The sequence below is a fragment of the Heptranchias perlo genome, unplaced genomic scaffold, assembly GCF_035084215.1.
Source record: "Heptranchias perlo isolate sHepPer1 unplaced genomic scaffold, sHepPer1.hap1 HAP1_SCAFFOLD_687, whole genome shotgun sequence".
Classification (NCBI taxonomy): domain Eukaryota; kingdom Metazoa; phylum Chordata; class Chondrichthyes; order Hexanchiformes; family Hexanchidae; genus Heptranchias; species Heptranchias perlo.
The window spans coordinates 80,398-104,652 of NW_027139716.1; the positions used below are offsets into that span (position 1 = coordinate 80,398).

At 51.0% G+C, this 24,255-nt stretch overlaps 1 protein-coding gene across 1 annotated transcript; it reads right to left on the bottom strand.

The window, feature by feature from the left end:
• Positions 1-899: 899 nt before the first annotated feature.
• LOC137318252 (pre-B-cell leukemia transcription factor 2-like) lies at positions 900-23,898 on the bottom strand (the record flags this gene model as incomplete). Its single annotated transcript, XM_067981182.1, has 5 exons — positions 900-1,972; positions 6,683-6,772; positions 8,381-8,469; positions 17,346-17,502; positions 23,763-23,898. Coding segments are annotated over 5 exons (565 nt in total), but the record flags the coding sequence as incomplete, so codon positions are not given.
• Between the last annotated feature and the right edge of the window lie 357 nt (positions 23,899-24,255).

Genomic DNA, 24,255 nt, shown 5'->3' on the forward strand with positions numbered 1-24,255 from the left:
GAGAGCGAGAAAACGAGAGAGAGAGCGAGAAAACGAGAGAGAGAGCGAGAAAACGAGAGAGAGAGAGCGAGAAAACGAGAGAGAGAAAACGAGAGAGAGCGAGAAAACACGAGAGAGAAAACACGAGAGAGAAAACACGAGAGAGAAAACACGAGAGAGAAAACGAGAGAGAAAACGAGAGAGAGAAAACGAGAGAGAGAGAAAACGAGAGAGAGAGAAAACGAGAGAGCGAGAAAACGAGACAGCGAGAGAGAGAAAACGAGAGAGAGAGAGAGAGAAAACGAGAGAGAGAGAGAGAGAGAAAACAAGAGAGAGAGAGAGAGAAAACGAGAGAGAGAGAGAGAGAGAAAACGAGAGAGAGAGAGAGAAAACGAGAGAGAGCGAGAAAACATGAGAGAAAACGAGAGAGAGCGAGAAAACGAGAGAGAGCGAGAAAACATGAGAAAACGAGAGAGAGAGAGAGGGAAAACACGAGAGAGAAAACGAGAGAGAGAGAGAGAGAAAACGAGAGAGAGAGAGAGAGAAAACGAGAGAGAGAGAGAGAAAACGAGAGAGAGCGAGAAAACATGAGAGAAAACGAGAGAGAGCGAGAAAACGAGAGAGAGCGAGAAAACATGAGAAAACGAGAGAGAGAGAAAACGAGAGAGAGAGAAAACGAGAGAGAGAGAGAGAAAACGAGAGAGAGCGAGAAAACATGAGAGAAAACGAGAGAGAGCGAGAAAACGAGAGAGAGCGAGAAAACATGAGAAAACGAGAGAGAGAGAGAGGGAAAACACGAGAGAGAAAACGAGAGAGAGAGAGAGAGAAAACACGAGAGAGAGAACGAGAGAAAACACGAGAGAGAGAGAAAACACGAGAGAGAGAGAAAACACGAGAGAGAGAGAAAACACGAGAGAGAGAGAAAACACGAGAGAGAGAGAAAACACGAGAGAGAGAGAAAACACGAGAGAGAGAGAAAACACGAGAGAGAGAGAAAACACGAGAGAGCGAGAAAACACGAGAGAGAGAGAAAACACGAGAGAGAGAGCGCTCTTTCCTTATCCAATTCATGACACAAACTTCTCTTAACCCTTAATGCTAATTGCAACAATCATATTTAGCCAAATACAGGAACAACTCATTCAACTGCAGAACCACTGTCCATATCCCTCTTGTCTGCACTAAGTCCTTCACCAGTTGGATTAATAGTGACCCTCCCATTAAAGTATCTCGAATCACAATATCCCTCCAAAAACAGTTAATTAAAAATGTAGAAGATTCAGGAAAAAAAAAAGGAAACGAACAAAGCACGCACGCACACTCACTCGTACAGACTGTCTCACGAGGTTACCGAGCAACTCTCTCTCTCTCTCTCTCTCTCACTCACTCACTGCCGGGCCTCCAGAAATCCCACACCCGCCTCCACCATCACCGCCACGGACAGGTTTCCACGGCAACCGCTGGAGCGCGGCAGCGTCACTCCCCGACTGCAGGCAACGACCTGGCCGCCGCGAGGGGACGCGACCGCTCCCCAAGCTCGAATGCTGGAAGGGTTCGGCTGCCCGGGGATCGGGAAGTGACTGAATTCAGGCCAGAGACGCGCGGCGGCAGAGACTGGCGGCGTGAACCGGAGGTCCGTCACCATTACCGAGAAAACGGTGCATCTAAAAGAAGCCTTGCCCAGAAGTTTGTGACATTTTTTTTTTTGTGTGTATAAAATAGCAGCCTTTCCTTTAACCATCACACTGAAGTCAAAGGTTTTACAGTAAAACATAAGGTGATTGGTTAGGATTAACATCACCCCCCCTTTTTCTTCTTCCTCTTTTCTCTTTTTTTCCTCCTCTTGGTCAACGTTGGAGAAAGCCCATTGGATCAGGGAATGGTTTTCGTTGCGAGGAGATCAGTTGGAGGTATCAGAGTGCACGCTTCCGGGACCTTCTGTTGGCGATGTCACAGACGAGGGGGTGGCTGCGTCCTGCCAGCCTCCATTAGCCTGGAAGTGGGGAGAGGGGTTTGGGTGTTTGAGGGGGAGAAAAAAAAATTGGTTAAGAATAGAGGACTAACCTTTATAAAACACTAGTTAGGCCCTCAGCTGGAGTATTGCGGCCAATTCTGGGCACCACACTTTAGGAAGGATGTCCATGCCCTTGGAGAGGGTGCAGAGGAGGTTTGCTGGAATGGTACCAGGGATGAGGGACTTCAGTTACGTGGAGAGACTGGAGAAACCGGGTTGTTCTCCCTCGAGCAGAAACGGTTAAGGGGAGATTTGGTGGAGGTGATCAAAATCATGAATGGTTTTGATAGAGTAAATAAGGAGAGACTGTTTCCAGTGGCTGGAGGGTCGGTAACCAGAGGACACAGGTTTGAGGTGATCGGTAAAAGAGTCAGAGGCGACATGAGGAAACAATTTTTTAAACACAGCGAGTTGTTATGATCTGGAACGCGCTGCCTGAAAGGGCGGTGGAAGCAGATTCAATAGCAACTTTCAAAAGGGAATTGGATAAATACTTGAAGGGGAAAAAATTGCAGAGCTACGGGGAAAGAGTGGGTGAGTGGGACTAATTGGCTAACTCCACCAAAGAGCCGGCACAGGCACGAGGGGCCGAACGGCCTCCTTCTGTGCTGAATCGTTCCACGATTCTAGGTTCGCCAAGCAATTCCGTCTGGATTGATTGAGGCGGGGGAGGACAGTGGACGATTCTGAGCTTCAAAAGGCAGACTTGCATTTATATAGCGCCTTTCACGAACCTCAGGACGCCCCAAAGCGCTTTACGGCCAATTAAGTATTTTTTTCAAAAAGTGTAGTCACCGTTGTAACGTAGGAAACGCAGCGGCCGATTTTGCGCACAGCAAGATCCCACAAACAGCAATACAATGACGACCAAATAATCTCTTTTTGGTGATGTTGGTTGAGGGATAAATATCGGCCCCAGGACACCGGGGAGAACTCCCCCTGCTCTTCTTCGAAATAGGGATCTTTTACATCCAGCCGAGAGGGGCAGACGAGGCCTCGATTTAACGTCTCATCCGTAAGACGGCACCTAGAGTTTGGTGCCCGAGTGGGATTTGAACCCACAACCTTCTGACTCAGAGGCGAGAGTGCTGCCCGCCGAGCCACGGCTCATGCCGATTGAAGTCTAATTTTTTGAACGAAGAGAAGCAAATATCTCCTCAACATGGAAAAAGTTGTCTGCCTTGTCCGAACCCAGGGCAGTCTGTCTCCACACATGACACTTCAGATAAGAACTGATTGAGGAGACAAGTGTTTTTTTTTTCTAAAATCGTGAAGCACGATTGGATTCCGACACAAAAACAATCCAGTCTCATCAATCATGTTTGAACTACCGCAGCCCACAAGAAACCTTACTGTGCGCGTCCAGGCCCAATAACCAAGGACTGTCTCTCGTCCCATCAGCCCAGTCAGAAGCTGGAATGCCTTCAGCCTATCCAGTGGGGAAAAGAGAGAGACTTTTCCCTCATTGACCACACATACCCAAGTCCTTCATTTGACCAAATCATACGGTTTAACAGAACAGAAGGCGGCCATTCGGCCCGTCGTTGCCTGTGCCAACTCTCTGAAGGAGCTAATCGACGAGTCTCATTGCCCTGACCCTTTCACATTCTTGCTATTCCAATATTCATCCACTTCCCTTTGGAAAGCCGCTACGGACTCTGCCTCCGCCACCGTTGCAGGTCAGATATCCGACTTCCCGTAGCAGAGGACGGGAGGAGGAAAATATTCTCCCGACCTCTCCCTTCGGGCTTTCGGTGACCATCTTAAATTTGCGTCCTTTAGTTACAGACTCCCCGACCAGCGGAAATAAGTTCCATTCATTGCAGATTCCGGACTAAAAAAAAAAGGCACAGAAAAAATCTCTCGATCTCTGTACCCCCCCGCCTGGGTGCAGAAGCTCAGTTCAAAATTAACTGCGGCCTCCGTCATCCGCGCTCCATTTAGCTGCCATAATTTTCCTGCAACAAAACCTTGCTCGAATTGTTGCCTCACGGCTAATAAAACGCCCACCGGCCTGCGTTCATGCTCCTTTTGTTATTTGTATTGCGCCTCAACCAAAATTTGCTCCCTCCCCCACGGCCATTCCGATTATCTGCTCGTTTATCTTGTTGCTGCTCCTGGGAGCTGGCTGAGCGCAAAAAATGGCTGCCGCCTTTCCCACAATGCAACAGTGACGGCGCCTCGAGAGGGCTTCATTGGCTGCGAAACGCTTTGGGACGGCCTGGGGTGTCTTTTGATCCTCCAAACGTAAAGTGGCGCTGCTGTTCCTCCGACATGCGTTCCTGCCGCTTCCCGAGAGGCCATAAGTCGCCATCCTTCCCGCTGCTTTATATCCAGCCTCCCCGTGGCCAGTCCATGGAGCCCGATCCCCAGACCAATGGAATTGAAAATCGGGGCGGTTTCAATAATGGGCAGCTGATCCGCAATCAACTTTACGCCTGGGCGGCATGTTGAGAATCTATTCCCAATGACGCACTGATGGAGAATGGGGGGGTGGGGGGAGAAGCCAAGGAAGATGGGATAAGGCCTCACGAACTTTGACCCGAAGGGCGGGGAAAAAAAAAAAAACAGGGGGAAGGCGGTCAGACAGGGGAGACAAGGACTTCCAGAGACAAGGCAAAGGAGGAGGAGGAGGAGGAGGAGGAGGAGGAGGAGAACAGGTCGTCCGGCAAACAACACAAACAAAGTCAGAGGGGAGCAATGGGTGAGGGAAGGGAACGGGGAGGGAAGCACTCGGAGACGGGAAGAGGGCGAAGAGAACGCGAAACAATAAGAACACAATGGGCAAAACGACGAGAAACTGTGGGAGGCAGAAGAGTCAAAGAGAGACAAGATATTTTTGATCAGCGAGGGAGTCAAAGGATATGGGGAAAAGGCGGGAAAGGCAAAAAATCAGATCAGCCGTGATCTCATTAAATGGCGGAGCAGGCTCGAGGGGCCGAATGGCCTACTCCTGCTCCTACCTCTTACGGTCTTAAGACAAGGAGCTACAAGAGAACACTGCTAGATGGCAACACAGACAGGTAACAGAGTACTGTGAGGAATTTGAGGCCATTCAGCCCCTCGGGCCTGCTCTGCTATTCAATTAGATCATGGCTGACCTGCACCTCAACTCCACTTACCTGCCATTGCTCCATAATCCCTCGATACCCTTAACAAAAATCTCTAATCAGTCTTGAAAGCTCCAACTGACCCCCCCCCCCCTCCCCCGATATCCACCCATCGCCTTTTGGGGGGAGGGAGTTCCAGATCTCCACTGCCCTTGGTGTGAAAAAGTGCTTTCTGGTTTCGCTCCTGAATGGCCTAGCCCTAATTTTTAAGATTATGCTCCCCCGCCTTTGTTCTTGACTCCCCCCACCAGAGGAAATAGTTTCTCTGCATCTACCTAGCGAATCCTTTGAACATTTTAAACACCTCAATCAGGTCACCCCTTAAGACACAGGGAAAACACAGAGCTCATTCTGCAACTTACTACAAGCAAAACCAAGGGAGATCCACTGGTATTAGAACATAAGATGTGCACTTCCTGGAAATGTCACAATTACTTCCTGTCACACATTCCCCGTCACTTATTATTGTTATAAAAAAAAACCACCACCTCTGATGGAGCAATGCCATGGGAGAGCTGCCCGTACTTAATGACCAGGGATGAACTGATACTGGTCTTGATGGGACCATAAGAGATAGGAGCAGGAGTAGGCCATTCGGCCCTTCGAGCCTGCTCCGCCATTCAATGAGATCATGGCTGATCTGATTTTTACCTCAACTCCACTTTCCCGCCCTTTCCCCATATCCTTTGACTCCCTCGCTGATCAAAAATGTGTCTAACTCAGCCTTGAATGTATTCAATGACTCAGCCTCCACAGATTTTTGGGTAAAGAATTCCAAAGATTCACGACCCTCTGGGAGAGGAAATTCCTCCTCATTTCCGTCTTAAACGAGCGACCCCTTATTCTGAGACTATGCCCCCTAGTTTTAGATTCCCCCAAGAGGGGTAACATCCTCTCAGCATCTACCCTATCGAGTCCCCTCAGAGTCTTGTATGTTTCAATAAGATCTCCTCTCATTCTTCTAAACTCCAGTGAGTACAGACCGAACCTGTTCAATCTTTCCTCATAAGACAACCCTTCCATACCCGGAATCAACCTCGTGAACCTTCTCTGAACTGCCTCCAATGCGAGTATATCCTTCCTTAAATAAGGGCACCAGAACTGTACGCAGTACTCCAGGTGTGGTCTCACCAGCACCCTGTACAGTTGTAGCAAGACTTCCCTGCTTTTATACTCCATCCCCCTAGAAATAAAGGCCAATATTCCGTTTGCCTTCCGGATTACCTGCTGCACCTGTATGTTGACTTTTTGGGTTTCATGTACGAGGACACCCAGATCCCTCTGTACCGCAGCCTTTTGTAGTATTTCTCCATTCAAATAATATTTTGCTTTTTTATTTTTCCTCCCAAAGTGGACGACTTCACATTTCCCCACATTATATTCCAGTGTTGGAGAAGCCAGGAGTTCTTAAAGGGCCTGGGAGCTCATTTATATTTAGGGGGTTAAAAAAAAAAGGTAAGTCCGCTTCAAAGTCCTTGCAGATTTGTATAGTTCGGTCACCAACCCCCCCCCTAACCCCGATTTAACCCCGAACCACCGCCACCCCCACCCACAGGGGCCAGAGGATCGATTCACCTACCCTCACATCCCGTGGACTGTACATCTGATTCGCACCCAGTCCGTCTCCGTAGGCCCCGGTCTGGTTCAGTGAGTGGCGAAGTGACTCTATCTGCAAAGCAAGATTTAACAATGGCCTTTACGAGATCTCGATATCCTGCCCTCACCCACCCAGGCAACTTCACAAAGGTGTCGTTTCGAGAGACAGCGAGAGAGAGAGAGAGAGAGAGAGAGAGAGACGCAAGTTTGCGGACATTGAACTGGACGCTTGGCGCTGCTCCACGGAGAAGAGGTCACAGGTCACCCGTGCCCCGCCCCCCCACACAGTTCACGTTCCCATTCTCAGGCGTCACGGCCGAGCTGGAGTCTGTCCGCGTGCACATTCCCCGTCCAGTAAAAGGGTCAGAGGTCAGTGGAGAGTGACCGATTCCTCTCCCCCCCTCCCCTCCTTCATTCGACCAAGAACATTCAGGCAAAATGCAGTTCCCAATTACTGACTGAGGTCAGCGCACACAAGTGGGACTGTCCCGGAATCTCCGGGAATTAAAGACATTTCTCCAGGACACTTGCTGTGAGCAAACACCTTGGAAAAAAAGTCATAGGGGCAATAAATTTAAAATGGTGTTTTTAAAAAATATTTTCTTTGAAAACTTTTGTTTAATGGTTATAAAAATCAGACATGGAGGTGGGGGCGGAGGTGGCTACTTGACTGACAGTCAAGGATCATCCAATGGGGTAATGATCAGCCTTGGGAAGGTGGGACACTATGAGGATGGACATGTCGGGCGACCAATGGGGCGGGGGGGGGGGGGGGGAGAATGGGGGCGGGGCAGGAGGTCATGTGATGAAACCCTCCAGGATTACGGCCAGTCAGATTTGGCAACCCTACGCGGAAGGAATTGGCCTTCAGGCCTCGAGAGAGGGTGTGGAGGAGATTTGCTGGACTGGTACCAGGGATGAGGGAGAGACTGGAGAAGCTGGGATTGTTCTCCTTCGAGCAGAGAAGGTTGAGGGAAGATCTGACCGAGGCGTTCAACATCATGAAGGGTTTTGATGGGAGTGAATAAGGAGAAACTGTTTCCAGCGGCAGAAGGGTCGGTAACCAGAAGACACAGATTCAAGGTGATCGGCAAATGGGCCGGAGGCGAAGTGAGGAGAAATATTTTTTCACGCGGCTAGTTGTTGTGATCTGGAACAAGGAAAAACTTACAGGGCGATTGGGGAAAGAGCGGAGGGAGTGGAACTAATCGGAACGGCCTCCTCCTGTGCTGCATCTACGATGGTACCACACCATGTGCTGATCTGAGCCACAGTTACGTCTTCCCCCCCCCCCCGCCTCCCCACAACCGACGATGCTTGGCCGGACTTGTCGGATTCTCTCTCAGGGCAGGACAAGAGGATGAAGTCGGGCCAGCCCACCCAGCCATGTGGCGACAACTATTAATAAAACCACGTGCTACTTGATCACAAAATGGCTGCCCACGGTTGCAACCGTGGGCAGCCATTTTGTGATCAAGCAGCACGTGATTTTATTTTCGCAACAGGAAAGGCCGGAGGGCTTTCACAATTGGCCGTCGACTCCTGGAGGTCGTCTCCCGCCAATTGCTGTAACGACACTCTCCGCACCGGGAGTGGAGGGGAAACCATTGCAATCCTGCAGGACAACAGCACCCCCTTCCCCCGACAACACCCCGTTTGTCGTAGCATGGCCGTTACTAACCTGTGCCCCTGGGTATGAATCCCCATTTAACCCCTGCATGGCCATGAACATGTCCCCAGAACCAGAGAGGTTAAACGATCCAGAGGAACCTAGAAAGAGAAAGAGAACAAGAGCAGTGGGAATCAGTATCCAATTGACCAATGGAGACAATGTGCAAGAGCCTCATCACCCAGAAAGGGTCTGTATTAATGGCCTCCTATTGGAGTAAATATTCTCGCCAGGCCATTGCACTCTGCTAAAAAAAAAAACACCAGCTCAGACAAGGAAATCTCAGGGAGGGGCGTTCTGTTCAAAGATCTTCCCGGTGAGGTTGAACTGATCATGATTTACTCGCACACTGGCAAAAGATTCATGGGCTGGGAGGGAGGGAGGGAGAGAGAGAGAGAGAGAGAGAGAGAGAGAGGCGGGAGGGAGGGAGGGAGGGAGAGAGAGAGAGAGAGAGAGAGAGGCGGGGGGGAGGGAGACGAGAGAGAGGCGGGAGGGAGGGAGACGAGAGAGAGGCGGGAGGGAGGGAGGCGGGAGGGAGGGGGGCGAGAGAGGGGCGGGAGGGAGGGAGGGAGAGAGAGAGAGAGAGAGAGGCGGGAGGGAGGGAGAGAGAGAGAGAGAGAGAGAGGCGGGGGGGAGGGAGACGAGAGAGAGGCGGGAGGGAGGGAGGCGGGAGGGAGGGAGGCGGGAGGGAGGGAGGCGGGAGGGAGGGGGGCGAGAGAGGGGCGGGAGGGAGGGGGGCGAGAGAGGGGGGCGAGAGAGGGGCGGGAGGGAGGGGGGCGAGAGAGGGGCGGGAGGGAGGGGGGCGAGAGAGGGGCGGGAGGGAGGGGGCGAGAGAGGGGCGGGAGGGAGGGGGGCGAGAGAGGGGCGGGAGGGAGGGGGGCGAGAGAGGGGCGGGAGGGAGGGGGCGAGAGAGGGGCGGGAGGGAGGGGGGCGAGAGAGAGGCGGGAGGGAGGGGGCGAGAGAGGGGCGGGAGGGAGGGGGGCGAGAGAGGGGCGGGAGGGAGGGGGGCGAGAGAGGGGCGGGAGGGAGGGGGGCGAGAGAGGGGCGGGAGGGAGGGGGGCGAGAGAGAGGCGGGAGGGAGGGGGCGAGAGAGGGGCGGGAGGGAGGGGGGCGAGAGAGGGGCGGGAGGGAGGGGGGCGAGAGAGAGGCGGGAGGGAGGGGGCGAGAGAGGGGCGGGAGGGAGGGGGGCGAGAGAGAGGCGGGAGGGAGGGGGGCGAGGCGGGAGGGAGAGAGCGAGGCGGGAGGGAGAGAGCGAGGCGGGAGGGAGAGAGCGAGGCGGGAGGGAGAGAGCGAGGCGGGAGGGAGAGAGCGAGGCGGGAGGGAGAGAGCGAGGAGGGGGAGAGGGAGAGAGCGAGGAGGGGGAGAGGGAGAGAGCGAGGAGGGGGAGAGGGAGAGGGAGAGGGAGAGAGCGAGGAGGGAGAGAGAGAGCAAGACGGAGGGAGAGAGAGAGAGAGACGGAGGGAGAGGGAGAGTTCGTGACAAGTTGGGGGGGAGGGGGAAATGGAGAAGCAGATGAAGAGAGAGCTGGAGAAAGGCAGGTTGAGCTCGGGAAAGGAGGAGGCAAAGAGAGAGAGGAAATGCTCGTCAGTGAGGAATGCAAGGAACGATCTGGGAAGTGGGGAAACAGCGTGGGCGAGAAAAGGATCCAGGCAAAGTGGGAGATAAGAGATCGAGAGACAAAGACAGATTGAGAACACCGGGGGGTGGGGAAGAACGCACGGAGTGATGGAGGGCGAGAGGCAGACACTCGAGTGAAGAACGAGCAAGAGACTGAACTCAGAGGGGAGGCAGAGAAACACTTGTCTGCAATTCTGTTTCACGACTAGCCTCGAGTCGATACACACCACCAGAGCTGGCTGGTGCTCACACTTTGCTTTCTGTCCTTCCCAACAGCGGCATCGCTGGAAGAAAAATAAAATCCGAGTTTCTGCTGACTGAAGTAAACGGACTGCAGAGTGAGCAGTCGCCAAGTCGAGGGGGTGACTCCAACCTCTTGAAGTCGGAAGATGGGGTGCAGATAAATCGTCCAAGTGCACGTCTGAGCTGGGACGCGGCCCCCACTGGTCACACGGGTTGGCGCCGACCAGCCCTTTTTTTTTTTTTTTGTGTGGACAACCTCCCAAATAAAAACGGTGGAACGTTCCGGCAACCTTCGACCAGGCCCACCAAGCAGGGCAAGTGGTTTATGACGTTGCTGGGATTCCTGCCGCCTCGTGGCTCTCTGGCAGTGAAGTGAGGCGACATTTAGTGAATGTCGAAACCTGCTCTTGTTTCGGATGTCATGTCGGGGCCCGGCCTACCACGTTCGTCAAAGCCAGTTTCAACCGCACGTTAAATTTTGACGTAATTCGATTAGTTGGCATGGCTTCTTGAAAGGGGAACCCTCCCACGCCTCGCCACCCGCCATTAGTATCTGAATCGTACATGTGGGTTGGCACAATGACCTTTAACCTCTGGGACTTGGCGTTCAAACACAGTCCAGACTAAAGGCAGATTTCCCCCCGTCTACCAATTCTGAGACAGACGTGTCTCAATGGGTTTGGACCAGGCCAACCCAGTTTCCAGTGGGCACAAGTCAACACCAAAGAGCGGACGCAAGAGATTTGGCACAAGAATGGGAGATTTGGCCAAGAAGTCAGCCGGGTCGAGGAGATGGCATTGGAATCATAGAACCTTACAGGACAGATGGAGGCCATTCAGCCCGTCGTGGCTGTGCTGGCTCTTTGAAAGAGCAATCCAATTTCGTCCCAGCTTTCTCCCTCCCCATAATCCTGCAAATCAGTCCTCTTCAAGGACATGTCCAACTGCCTTCGGAAAGTTCCGATGGAATCTGCTTCCATCACCTTCTCAGGAAGTGCGTTCCAGATCCGGACAACCCTCGGTGTGAAAAAATTCTCGCCATTTCGCCCTCTGCTTCTTTTGCCAATTATTTTCAATCCATGACTCCTGGTTACCGACCCACTTGAACTTCCGAGGCTGACTCGAGACGTTGATTTGAACCCGGACCCATGGCGGCCGACCACAATCTCGACATTGGGCAACGCACACATGGCCCGGTGGGACAAAGGAGGAGGTGGGGTGGGGGCCTGGGCCTCTGGCTCCCGAAACACGGGGTCTCGCAGCCTGTCGCACTTCCAGGACAATCTGGCGGATTCTGCTTTTCAAGGCCCGATGCTGGAAACAATGGGAAAGAAACTAGGGGGGAGGGCCTCGCTGGCCTCAGTTGACATCGGGCGTTGCTTTCGGCCTGCGGGAAACCTGCCCATTGGCACTGAAACGCTACGTTAAAAAGCAGCTTTAGTGCAGTGGCACACCGCGAGCTGGAGCAGTACCAATTCAGACAGCAACGTACGCCCCAGTAATAACAGAAGGCCATTCAGCCCCTCGAGCCCATTCCGCCATTCAATTCGATCATGGCCGATCTGCACCTTAGCTCCATCTACCCGCCTTGGTTCCGTAAACATTTATACTCTTGCCCAACAATAAATCTACCAATCTCAGGGACATCCAAACAGGGCAAGGAGAAAAATCACCAAATTAAGAGAGTTTTGGGAGAAGATTCAGCTCTTGAAGGCATCACCACATTAAGCAACAGAACGGCCACATTCTACCAACTGCAAGACTGGTTTCTCCCAACACCACACCTCTCTACTGGTCTTGCAGTTTTAAGAAAGCATTTGCATATCTCCTTCCACGCCCTCAGGACTTAGATTTTTGGACTCTCGGGGATCGGGTGGGAAAGTGGAGTTGAGGTCGAAGATCAGCCACGATCTGATTGAATGGCGGAGCAGGCTCGAGGGGCCGAATGGCCTACTCCTGCTCCTATTTCTTTTGTTCTTATCCCGAAGCTCTTTACAGCCAATGAAGCACTTTTCGAAGTGTAGTCACTGTTGCAATGTAAGGAAACGCGGCAGCCAATTTGCGCACAGCAAGATCCCACAAACAGCAACGTGATCATGACCAGATAATCTGTTTTGGTGGTGTTGGTTGAGGGATAAACGTTGGCCAGGACACCGGGGAGAACTCCCCTGCTCTCCTTTGAAAAGCGTCATGGGATCTTTTACATCCACACGAAAAGGCAGACAGGGCCTCAATTTACCGTCTCCACCAGCAATGCAGGATACAGCCTGGAATATATGCTTAACTCCTGGTAGTATCTTGCACCTTGAGTCAACCTTCATGACACGAGGCTGCCACTGGGCCAAGTGAATACTTGACTCAGATAGTTCCTCATTTCCTACATTACAACAGTGACTACACTTCAAAAGTACTTTCATTGGCTTTGAAGCGCTTTGGGACGTCCTGAGGTTGTGAAAGGTGCTATATAAATGCAAGTTCTTTCTAAAGTTATCATCACAGCCCAGGTCGACCAGTTCTTTCAAAGGTTCCTCCTACAGCTTCACCCTTCTTCAGCAAGGCTGAGGCAGACTCTCAATCTTCAACTTCTGGGAGATCCTGGAACCTCTTTTTTTTTAAAACTCAATCACCCATCTCTTGCCAAGCATCCTGACTCCAGATGTTCCAATTTAGCAGCCTATGTGACAAGGAAAATTCAGCCCATCAGGGGGAGATGGGTTAACTGACGGGGTTTTGGGAGGCTGGGGGGAGGAGAGAGAGATAAAGGAGGCAATTTTAACCTGGGAGTAAAACCGGGGTTCCACCCGATCCCGTGGGAATCCCGCCCGGAGAGTTGGTTAAAATTCCCCCTGAAGTTTCACATTTGCCCCTTGCACTGGGAGTCCAATCTGATTCTGCTAAAAATACCAGATGGTTTGAGTCAACAAATTGAACACCCCCAAGGCTTAATGCAACGAGATGGTCCAGCTCAAGGATTGGTTTGTTCGTCTTTTATCAAAATGAAATATTTAGAAAACAGTTCCAGGCGTGAAATCTAGTTTCCAATCTCTGTGCGGACAGGATCCAGAGCCTCTCACCGCTCTGATGATCCACAATGGCACCTTGACCGGGGGTCCCAGCAGGTTCTCTGGCTCAAACTCGCTACTAGCTCATTACTGCCGTTGTGGTTCCACACCATGTATCGATGCACTGGATCCATAGAGGGACAAAAGGTGGCTACCAGGCTTCAGTTAACGTCCGTGAGTGGAGGGGAAGGAGAGAGGGAAAGGGAGAGGGAGAGGGAGAGAGAGAGAGAAAAGAGAGGAGAAAGGGGAAGAGAGAGAGAAAAAGGGGGAGAGAGAGAGAAAAAAAAGAAAGGGGGAGAGAGGGAGAGAGAGAAAGAAAAGAGGAGAAAGGGGGAGAGAGAGGGGAGAGAGAGAGAGAGAGAGAGAGGAAAGGGGGAGAGAGAGGGGAGAGAGAGAGAGAGAGGAAAGGGGAAGAGAGAGAAAAAAGGGGGAGAGAGAGAAAGAAAGAAAAAAGAGAGAGGAAAGGGGAAGAGAGAGAGAAAAAAGAGAGGAGAAAGGGAAAAGAGAGAGAGAGAAGAAAGGGGAAGAGAGAGAAAAAAGGGGGAGAGAGAGAAGAAAGGGGGAAGAGAGAGAGAGAGAAGAAAGGGGAAGAGAGAGAGAGAGAGAGAGAAGAAAGGGGGAAGAGAGAGAGAGAGAGAGGGGGGGGGAGGGAGGGAGGGAGAGAGGGAGATTGGGGTAAGAAGGGGATGATAGAAAACAGAGGGGATCGATAGAGATGGAGAGAAGCATCAGTTGCAGAAATATCCTAATGCATAGGCCCATCACCATTCTACTTTAGAGATTTATGCCCATTAACGCCTCAATTTGGACAACCCTTCAGAAGGAGGGAGGACGAAGCAGGGAGGCAAGAGGAGAGACTGGAACATTGAAAACTTGGCAAGCAAAAACAACCCTTCCTCCAACCTCAGCAAAAAAAAAGCAGCAGAAGCAGAGAGGAGTTATCTGCCTCATGCATTTCTTCTCCCGTCTCTGTCGATTTTCCACACATTATTCCTCCTCCTCTCCCACTTCCCTTCCCTGAATCCAGGGGTGTCCGCTCAAGAAAGACTCATCGATCAAGCATAGGTCGAATGGTAGCACCCAGGAAGGTAGGCCCAGGGCTTGAAGCAGGGCCTAGCCCAAAGCAGGCTGTTAAAAAGCAGAAACCCATAAGGCCTGAAGAAGCCTCTGATTTCCACTACTACGCACAGGGTTGCCAACCCTCCAGGATTGTCCTGGAGTCTCCAGGAATCGAAGGTTAACCTCCAGGAGACTGCGACGAGCAGAACACCCGGGGAGAAACATCAGAGGGGCAGTTAAAAAAGTGTTTTTTTTCCCCCCATTTTCGTTGAACAGTTTGGTTTATTAGTTGGAAAAAATATTGGAGATGGGAGGGGGGGCGGGGGGGGAAAAAAATTTGCTTTGACTGACAGTCAAGAATCATCCAATTGACTTACGAATTGGCATCGGGAAGTCAGGGCACTGTGAGGTTGGATTTGTTGGGATTCCAATGGTGGGAGTGTGGGGGAAAATCGGGGCATTTGAAGGCAGGAGATCCCCCTGTGGAAACCTCCAGGGATACCTGCTACCAAAGTTGGCAACCCTAACTACGCAGTCAGTGCTTTTTAAAACACATGACTCACCGCTAAACCGGGCGCACAAATAAACCGCCACGAGGGCACGGAAAGAAAAGGACATCAAAAAGCAAATTTAGTCTTGCACACTTCGGATTTAAAAAGCGCTATCCCTCTGGACAGAGCAGGCGGAGAGAGCTCGTTGGGCACAGCATGGAGGAGCTGAATTAACGCTTGGCGGAGATGAACATTGCCCTTACTTTCACGTTCGAACCCTCACTGTTTGTGGATGACGTTGCGAACTCAAGGCAGCTTTTTTTTTCTTAATATAAAAGATGTTTAAATCCCCCCCCTGCCCAAAGCCTTAACTGAAATCGAGGGAGATTCCAGTGCCGCGGAGATAAAGCGAAGAATCTCAAAGTCGGGTTACACGTCCAATCGACCTGGGCAGGTCATAATGCAGCTCCTCCATACTGGTACTTGGTAAGGCCACCAGGCTAAGCATCCCACCCCTGAATTATAATCGCTGCTTGGGATTTAATTAAAAAATAAAATAAATCGACAAAAAAAAGTTAAATAGTTCGATACAGTTCTTGGCTTGCCCGCCCCCTCATTGATTCAGTGGGTACAGGCACCTCTGGGTGTGGGACTGAGCCGTACCAGAACAGGTCAGCTGTGTTATTTCTTTCGCTGACAGCAAAGGAACACAATCGTTGGTCCCATTTCCCCTGGGTTAGGGAGAAAATTTAACACAAAATTAGCAGCCAGGACTCCCCCACTCATGTTCGTTATCCAGTGACCCCTCCGGGAAAGGCATGTTCGGGGGGACGTCAGGATCTGGAGCAGGCTGCGATGCCTCCGTGGTTGAAGAGCTTTCACTGTCCAGCTCTTGCCAGCAGGGGGCCACTGGATAGTTATTCAGACTCGGATCCACCTGCCAAATCAGCACGCCCCACAGTTGGGATTTTGTTCACTGATTTCCCATTATTGTATTGGTGCATGCAATTCAGGGGAAGGGGGAGTGAGGTGGGGGGGGGGGAAGGGGGAGGAGAGAGAAAGAGAAAAAAGGGAGAGAGAGAGCGCAAGGAAGGGGGAGGGAGATTGAGAGGGCGCGTGCGCACGAGGGATGGAGGGGGAGAGCACGTGAGCAGGAGAGAGCGTGCTCGCAAGGGAGGGTGGGAGAATGAGTGAGAACCCTGAGCAAGGGAGAGTGCGCACTCCTGGGGGGAGGGAGGAAAGAGGAAAGAGAAAGAAAAGAGAAAAAAAAGAGAAAAAAAGGAGAAAGAAAAAAAGGAGAAAAAGAAGAGAAAGAAAGAGAAAAGAGAAGAGAAAGAAAGAAAAAAAAGGAAAAGGAGAAAGAGAGAAAGAAAGGAGAAAGAAAGAAAGAGAAAAAGAGAAAGGAGAAAAAGAAAGAGAAAGGAGAAAAAGAAAGAGAAAAGGAGAAAAAGAAAGAGAAAGGAGAAAAAGAAAGAGAAAGGAGAAAAAGAAAGAAAGGAGAAAAAGAAAGAGAAAGAAAGAAAGAGAAAGGAGAGAAAAAGAGAAAGAAAGAAAGAGAAAGGAGGAAAAAGAGAAAGAAAGAAGAAAAAGACAGAGAAAGAAAGAAGAAAAAGAGAAAGGAGAAAAAGAGAAAGGAGAAAAAGAGAAAGAAAGAGAGCGAGAAAGAAAGAAAGGAGAAAAAGAGAGCGAGAAAGAAACGAAAGGAAAGAGAGCAAGAAAGAGAAAGAAAAAAGGGAAAGAAAGAAAGAAAGAAAGGAGAAAAAGAGAAAGAAAAAAGAGACAGACAGACAGACAGTATCCAGTGACCCCTCTGGGAAAGGCAGTGGGCGGGGAAGAGAGAAGGTGCAAAGTAGTGATAACGTTTCTCCCCTTTGCCCCAATAATGGCATCAGCCCCATCGTTAAGAATATCCTGAGAGTTGGCAGTGCTACAAATTCCCGCTCCCGAGCCCAGAGGAGCCGAGATTGTTTGCGGAGTCCAGCGAACTCAGCACAGGCCAGGAATCGAACCAGGGACTTTCCTAAACTTTACTGCCCAATATCACATCAGTCGGTGCCGGCATCCAATGAGTCATCAGCAACTTTCTGGGCACTTTTACAAAAAGAGAAAAGCTAACAGCATCATCACAGTTTTTTTTTAAAAAAAAACGCAGATATGTGTGTGTGAACACACTGAATGAAGCTAACAAGGCATAAAATAATAATAATAAAAAATGGCAAATCTCCACAGGCCCAGGGGCTACACCAAGAGACAAGACACCAGAAAAAAAAAAACGCAATCACAGGAAGGAAAATAAAGATAAAATTAAAATAAAACGGGGGGAGGTGGGGGGGAGGGGAAAAAAAAAGGGGGTAAAATAAGACTGGAACGTTCTCCGGGAGGAAATGGTTTCTCGTTCCAACCCGATCGGGCTTTTTTTAAAAAAAAAAAAATCCTTTGTTGTCGTGTGAAAGAGCAACAGAGCCAATGAGTGCAGAGGGTACTGTCGCTAGGTTATCTGCCTACCTGCGGAGGTGGGAGTGGTGGGCGAGTTTGCTTGGCTGTTCTGAGAGGCAGCAGTTGCATTCACGGCGGTCTTAACTGCGTAAATGTTAGCCTCCTCCTGGAACTTACCAATGTTCTTCTTATACCGAATTCGTTTGTTTCCAAACCAGTTGGACACCTAGAGGGAGAAGAGACCATGAGGCGATGTCCTCCCGAAACTACCGCCGCCTTGAGAATCAAACTCTCCATAAACCGCGACGGCCTCGTCCGGCGCAGCTGGGGTGGTGGGGGGGGGGAAAAAAAAAAAAGAGGGCCAAAGACGCCATCTTGGAAGCGCGAACCTCGCGGCTCCGCGCGCGCGGCGGGCCGGGGGGAACAGCCGGCCAGTCTGCGCGGCGGAGAGTCAGCGACGGAGCGAACGGGGGAAGGAGAAAGGGGGCTCGTCTACCCCGCCTCGAGAACCGTTCCCCATTTCCACCCCCACGCCCGTGGAGGACGTCCCATCCTTGGCAGGCTGCGTCACCTTGTGAGCTGTTCTTTCCCTCCTCCTCCTCCTCCTCATTATTATTATTCCCGGCAGCCTGCTTGATGTCCACAGCATCCTCCTCCTCTCTCCCCCCCCCCCCCACCGCCGCCCCCCCCCCCGGGGTTGCCAACTCTGGTTGGACGTATTCCTGGAGGCTTCATCACACGACCGCCCCACCCGGTCAAACAGCCTTTATCCCCGACCCCCGCCTCCAATATTTTTATAACAAAAAGCGTTCAGAAATAATTTTTAAAATAACATACAACTTTTTTTTAACGCCCCTATGATTTTTCTCCCTGGGTTTTGCTCGCAGCAGTGTCTGGGAGATTGATTCCTGGAGACTCCAGGACAGTCCTGGAGGGTTGGCGACCCCATCACTTTGGCGTTGGCCCAATTTATCGTGGGGCCTGCTGTCAGGTTCCCCACTTCCAGGAGGAACAGCTCGCAAAGCAAATCAAGCCCATTTCTAGAGGGTTGGAATTAAAAAGCAGAGAAGCTATGTTAAACTTGTATCGAACCTTGGTTGGACCACACTTGGAGTACCGTGCACATTGCTGGTCTCCATATTATAGAACGGATATAGAGGCACTGGAGAAGGTGCAAAAAAGATTCACAAGGACGATACCAGAACTGAAAAGGTTATAACTATGGGAGGAAAGGCTGAACAGACGAGGGCTCTTTTCTCTACCAATGGGACTGAGGGGCAACCTAACAGAAGTCTTTAAAATTACAAAAGGGTTGGATAGGGTAGACGTAGAGAAGATGTTTCCAGTTGTGGGGGGAGACCAGAACTAGAGAGAAGATAATCACTAATAAATCCAATAGAGAATTCAGGAGAAACTTCTTCACTCAAGAGTTAAATATGGAACACACTACCACAAGGGCAGTGGAGAGGAGTATCATGGATGCCTTTAAATGGGAAGCCAGATAAACACACGAGGGAGAAAGGGATGGAAGGGCATCCCAATAGAATTAGATGAAGTAAGGAGGGAATATAAACACCAGGACAAACCAGTGTAATTCCATCTGGCCGACATTCGGTGTTGAGTGGAAAAAATCCAGCAGAATGTCAAGGCGAGGACGCGGAGCACCTCTGCCCCAGGAATTGGGGCAGGGCGAGAGATGCATTATATGATATATTGCTCATCAGAAACTAGACTTCAAACCACCCATTCGCCCCCGCCCCCACTCTGCTGGCTCGATGGGTCCCAAGCCTGAGGTGAAGAGACTTATTTGGCCTGGTGTGGGACAGACCAGGGGAAAGATGTGGTTCGTTGATCTCAGGAGAAGACGTCAATTGGCCTTGGAGCCTCCAGGCTGGCAAGTAGGTGGGGGGGGGCGGAGGGAAGGGGAAGGCGGGAGGGAGAAAGCTCAACGTCGCTGCTCCTGATTCCCGCTGGGAAGCGCGTGCGTGGGGACAGCAACGGACTCGGCCGAATGACCTCCCACGGCCCCCCGACCTGGCCGCCCACCCCCACAGGCAAAGAACACTCGGCAAAGACTGACATTCAAGGTGGACAGAAGAATTCCCTTCAGGGGCGGGCGGGGTGGGAGCAGGGGGTGTGGAATTGTACCCCAGAACAGATCAGCATCTTCGGGAGAGATTTGGGGGGGGGGGGGGGGGGGGGGGAAGAGGGGGAGGGAGTTACCAACTGTAGCGTCACACCTGATTGTGTCAGGCCCCCCGACAGCTGGCGATTAATAAACCCAAAAGGAATTTTTACAATTTTGTGACAAACTCGGAGGTATTTACTTGAAATGCCGTAACCCACAGGGCTACGCACCAAATGCTGGAAAGTGGGATTAAGCCGGATAGCAACGGGCACGATGGGCCGAACAGCCTCCTTGCGTGCCGTAACTTTCGATTGTGCAAACTCCGACACGACACAAGCCTCTGAAGTTATTTCACTTCAAAATCCTTCGTTTGACACAAGTTCTCGGACGGGATCGCACTGTACTTCAATAATGAAAACTGCAACTCCGACATCAAGTCAAATCTCTCGCTCCGAGGGGGTAAAATGTCAGCCGGCCACTCTGTTTCTGCTCATGAATGTTCCATTCGCCACGAGTGGAGGTGGGAAGTAAATCCAGAGAACCCCGATAAAACTCGTACGTCCCATGAGCCCGGCTTGAGATCGTAACAAGGTATAAAGGGAGCCTTACTCTGTATCTAACCCGTGCTGTACCTGCCTGGGAGTGTTTGATGGGACAGTGTAGTGGGAGCTTTACTCTGTATCTAACCCGTGCTGTACCTGCCCTGGGAGTGTTTGATGGGACAGTGTAGAGGGAGCTTTACTCTGTATCTAACCCGTGCTGTACCTGCCCTGGGAGTGTTTTGATGGGACAGGTGTAGAGGGAGCTTACTCTGTATCTAACCCGTGTTGTACCTGCCCTGGGAGTGTTTGATGGGACAGTGTAGTGGGAGCTTTACTCTGTATCTAACCCGTGCTGTACCTGCCCTGGAGTGTTTGATGGGACAGTGTAGAGGGAGCTTTACTCTGTATCTAACCCGTGCTGTACCTGCCCTGGGAGTGGTTTGATGGGACAGTGTAGAGGAGCTTTACTCTGTATCTAACCCGTGTTGTACTGCCCTGGGAGTGTTTGATGGGACAGGTGTAGAGGGGAGCTTTACTCTGTATCTAACCCTGTACCTGCCCTGGGAGTGTTTGATGGGACAGTGTAGAGGGAGCTTTACTCTGTATCTAACCCTGTACCTGCCCTGGGAGTGTTTGATGGGACAGTGTAGAGGGGAGCTTTACTCTGTATCTAACCCGCGCTGTACCTGCCCTGGGAGTGTTTGATGGGACAGTGTAGAGGGAGCTTTACTCTGTATCTAACCCGCGCTGTACGCTGCCCTGGGAGTGTTTGATGGGACAGTGCAGAGGGAGCTTTACTCTGTATCTAACCCGTGTTTGTACCTGCCCTGGGATGTGTTTTGATGGGACAGTGTAGAGGGAGCTTTTACTCTGTATCTAACCCGTGCTGTACCTGACCAGGCCAGAGCTCAATACTGACACTAGGTATAAAAATATGGAATAATATTCCCTGCTCTGAAGTCCCTCTCCTCAATGTTTTGATCAGTTACACCCGTCTCCTTTAAATTTTGAATGGGAGAGAAGGGCAGGAGTAATAATCCTGCAGGTTTTTCTAAACTTGGAGATAATAATCAAAATTAATAATAATTGAGTTTCCTTGCCGGGACGGTTGAAATGGTTCAGTAAGTCAGTGCACTGCACTGCGTGCCACTGAGCCAGACCAGGGAGACCTGGGGTTTAACCTCTGACCTCGGAACAGCAACAGAAGGGCCGTGCAATCGGCCCTTGAGTTCCCATTCCTCCTCGCTATTCAAGGAGTCACCGGCCGGCACCTGAATGTGTGAAGACTCCCCGAATGTCCCTGTTGCTGTCTGGGCCCAGTACGGAAGAGCAGTCACTTGGCTAAGTCACAAGGTGGGTCACAGCTGTGATGGAACTGAGCCGCTGCACGAGTCAGCAGGGACAAAAGAGGAAGACAAACAATGCAGGGAACGTGCTGAGAAATTATCTCCATTCTGGGACAGCCCAACAGCTTGAGGTCCGCAGTCCAAAATGGCTACCTGGTCAACAACAACAGCAACTTGCATTTATATAGCGCCTTTAACATAATACAAATGTCTCAAGGTGCTTCACAGGAGCCGATTATCAAACAAAATTTGACACCGAGCCACATAAGGAGATATTAGGACAGGTGACCAAAAGCTTGGACAAAGAGCTAGGTTTTAAGGAGTATCTTAAAGGACAGAGGGGTAGAAATGCTTAAGGAGGGAATTCCAGAGCTTAGGGCCTAGACTCTTGAGGTCACGGCCGCCAACGACGGGGCGATGAAAATTGGGGATGCGCAAGAGGCCAGAATTGGAGGGACGCAGAGATCTCGGAGGATTGTAGGGCCGGAGTGGGTTACAGAGATAGGGAGGAGCGATTTGAACACAAGGATAAAAATTGGTCAATGACGAACGTTCAAAAGAGACGCAAATTTGATCGAATAAAACAGATCGTTGAGGCAAGAGTCTGCAAGGCAGGGGTATCCGAACTGAGTCTTGTGGCCTTTAATACGTATCACTGAGCCTTGTGCCCGTTTATTTGGAGTAGATCTCAAGTTGCTGGTTCAGACTGAAGATCCTAAGTGGCAGGGCAGGTTGAGAAAGTGGTTAAAAAAGCATATGGGATCCTGGGCTTTATAAATCGAGGCATAGAGTACAAAAGCAAGGAAGTCATGATGAACTTTTATAAAACACTGGTTCGACCACAACTGGAGTATTGTGTCCAGTTCTGGGCACCGCACTTTAGGAAAGATGTGAAGGCCTTAGAGAGGGTGCAGAAGAGATTTACTAGAATGATTCCAGGGATGAGGGACATTAGTTACGTGGATAGACTGGAGAAGCTGGGATTGTTCTCCATGGAACAGAGAATGTTGAGAGGAGATTTGATAGAGGTATTTAAAATTATGAAGGGTCTCGACAGAGTCGATAGAGAGAAGCTGTTCCCATTGGCGGAAGGGTCAAGAACCAGAGGACATAGATTTAAGGTGATTGGCAAAAGAACCAAAGGTGACATGAGGAGAATCTTTTTCACACAGCGAGTGGTTATGATCTGGAATGCACTGCCCGAGGGGGTGGTGGAGGCAGATTCAATCATGGCCTTCAAAAGGGAACTGGATAAGTACTTGAAAGGAAAGAATTTGCAGGACTTCGGGGGAAAGGGTGGGGGAGTGGGACTAGCTGGATTGCTCCTGCAAAGAGCCGGCACGGACTCAATGGGCCGAACGGCCTCCTTCTGTGCTGTAACCTTTCTATGATCCATTAAGGAGGCAATAACTACCGACACCAACCCTGCCCAAACCCCCCCCCCTCAAGGCCTTCTAAATTCAATCAGGACAAATGAGTGAGAAAGAAATGTAAAACACAATTTGTTCTTATTGCAGGGATGAAGCTGGCAAGGCCGGCATTTACGGCCCATCCCTCGATGCCCAGAGAAGGTGCGAGCGAGCGTTCTCCTTGGAACTCTGCAGTCCGTATACTGATGGTAGTAGCTGGGGAGCGCCAGAAATCTGGCCCAGGGGGTAGCATGGTGAAGCCTGGGCTTTGTGGGCAGATTGCCAGAATCCTGGGCCACACGTGGTCAACCAGGCCATAGTTTCGACAACCTTGCTGCATGGTCAATAAAGTTTTATAATAATTAAGAAAAAAAAAGACTTGCATTTATACAGCACCTTTCACAACCTCAGGACGTCCCAAAGCGCTTTACAGCCAGTGAAGCACATTTAAAGTGTAGTCACTGTTGTGATGTAGGAAACGTGGCAGCCAATTTGCGCACAGCAAGATCCCACAAGCAGCAATGTGATAATGACCGGATCATCTGTTTTACAGTGATGTTAGTTGAGGATAAATATCGGCCCAGCACACCAGGGAGCGCTCCCCTGCTCCTCTTCAAAATAGTGGCCATGGGATCTTTGACATCCACCCGACGGGGGCAGACGGGGCTTGACGTCTCACCCGAAGGACGGCACCTCCGACAGTGCAGCACTCCCTCAGCACCGCACTGGGGGGGCGGCAGCCTGGGGTTTGCGCGTCTCTGGAGCGGGGCCTGAGCCCCACCAATCCACCGACTCAGAGGCTGGGAGCGGTCGGCCACAGCTCGTCATTATTGGCCAATCGGCTTCAGTTTGGACAACCCCTGTCGCACAGCCGATAAAGCTTTGCAGCGACTACGACATCGAACACGTCAATGCGCGCTTAAATCAGAAAAGAACGCACAAAAAAAAAACACACACACACACACACACACAAGCACAATCACCTCAAACAGAAACCACATGAAACGATAAGAACAGTACCTGTGAGAAGGTTAAACGGGCCTAACCTGGGATACACTGACCTGCGATACAGTGATGCCGCATTTCTTTGCCAGCTCTTCTTTGGCCTCCTCACTGGGGTAAGGGTTACTGAGGTGGGAGTAAAAGTATTCATTCAAAATCTCTGTGGCCTGTTTGCTGAAGTTGCGCCTTTTTCTCCTGCAGAGGTGAAGCGAAGTTTTGAAAAAATATAAACCACATAAATAGAACAAGCGGCAGCACGGAGACCTGAATCCCAAACAGTGGACTCGTTCACTTTTTGCGCTGTCACGAGGCCTGTCGCGCAGATCAGCCTGCAGGCCGGGGGGCCGACAAATGAGGCCTTTGTTTTACTGAGAATTAGTCAATAGGGGTTGCCAACCCTCCAGGGCTGTCCTGGAGTCTCCAGGAATTGAAGATTAATCTCCTGGACACTGCTGGGAGCAAACCGCCCCCCCCACCTCCCCCACCCCCCGGGGATGAAAAAATCACAAGGGGCACGGGTCAGGAATTTCCCAGGAGGTGTTCCGTTCAGTC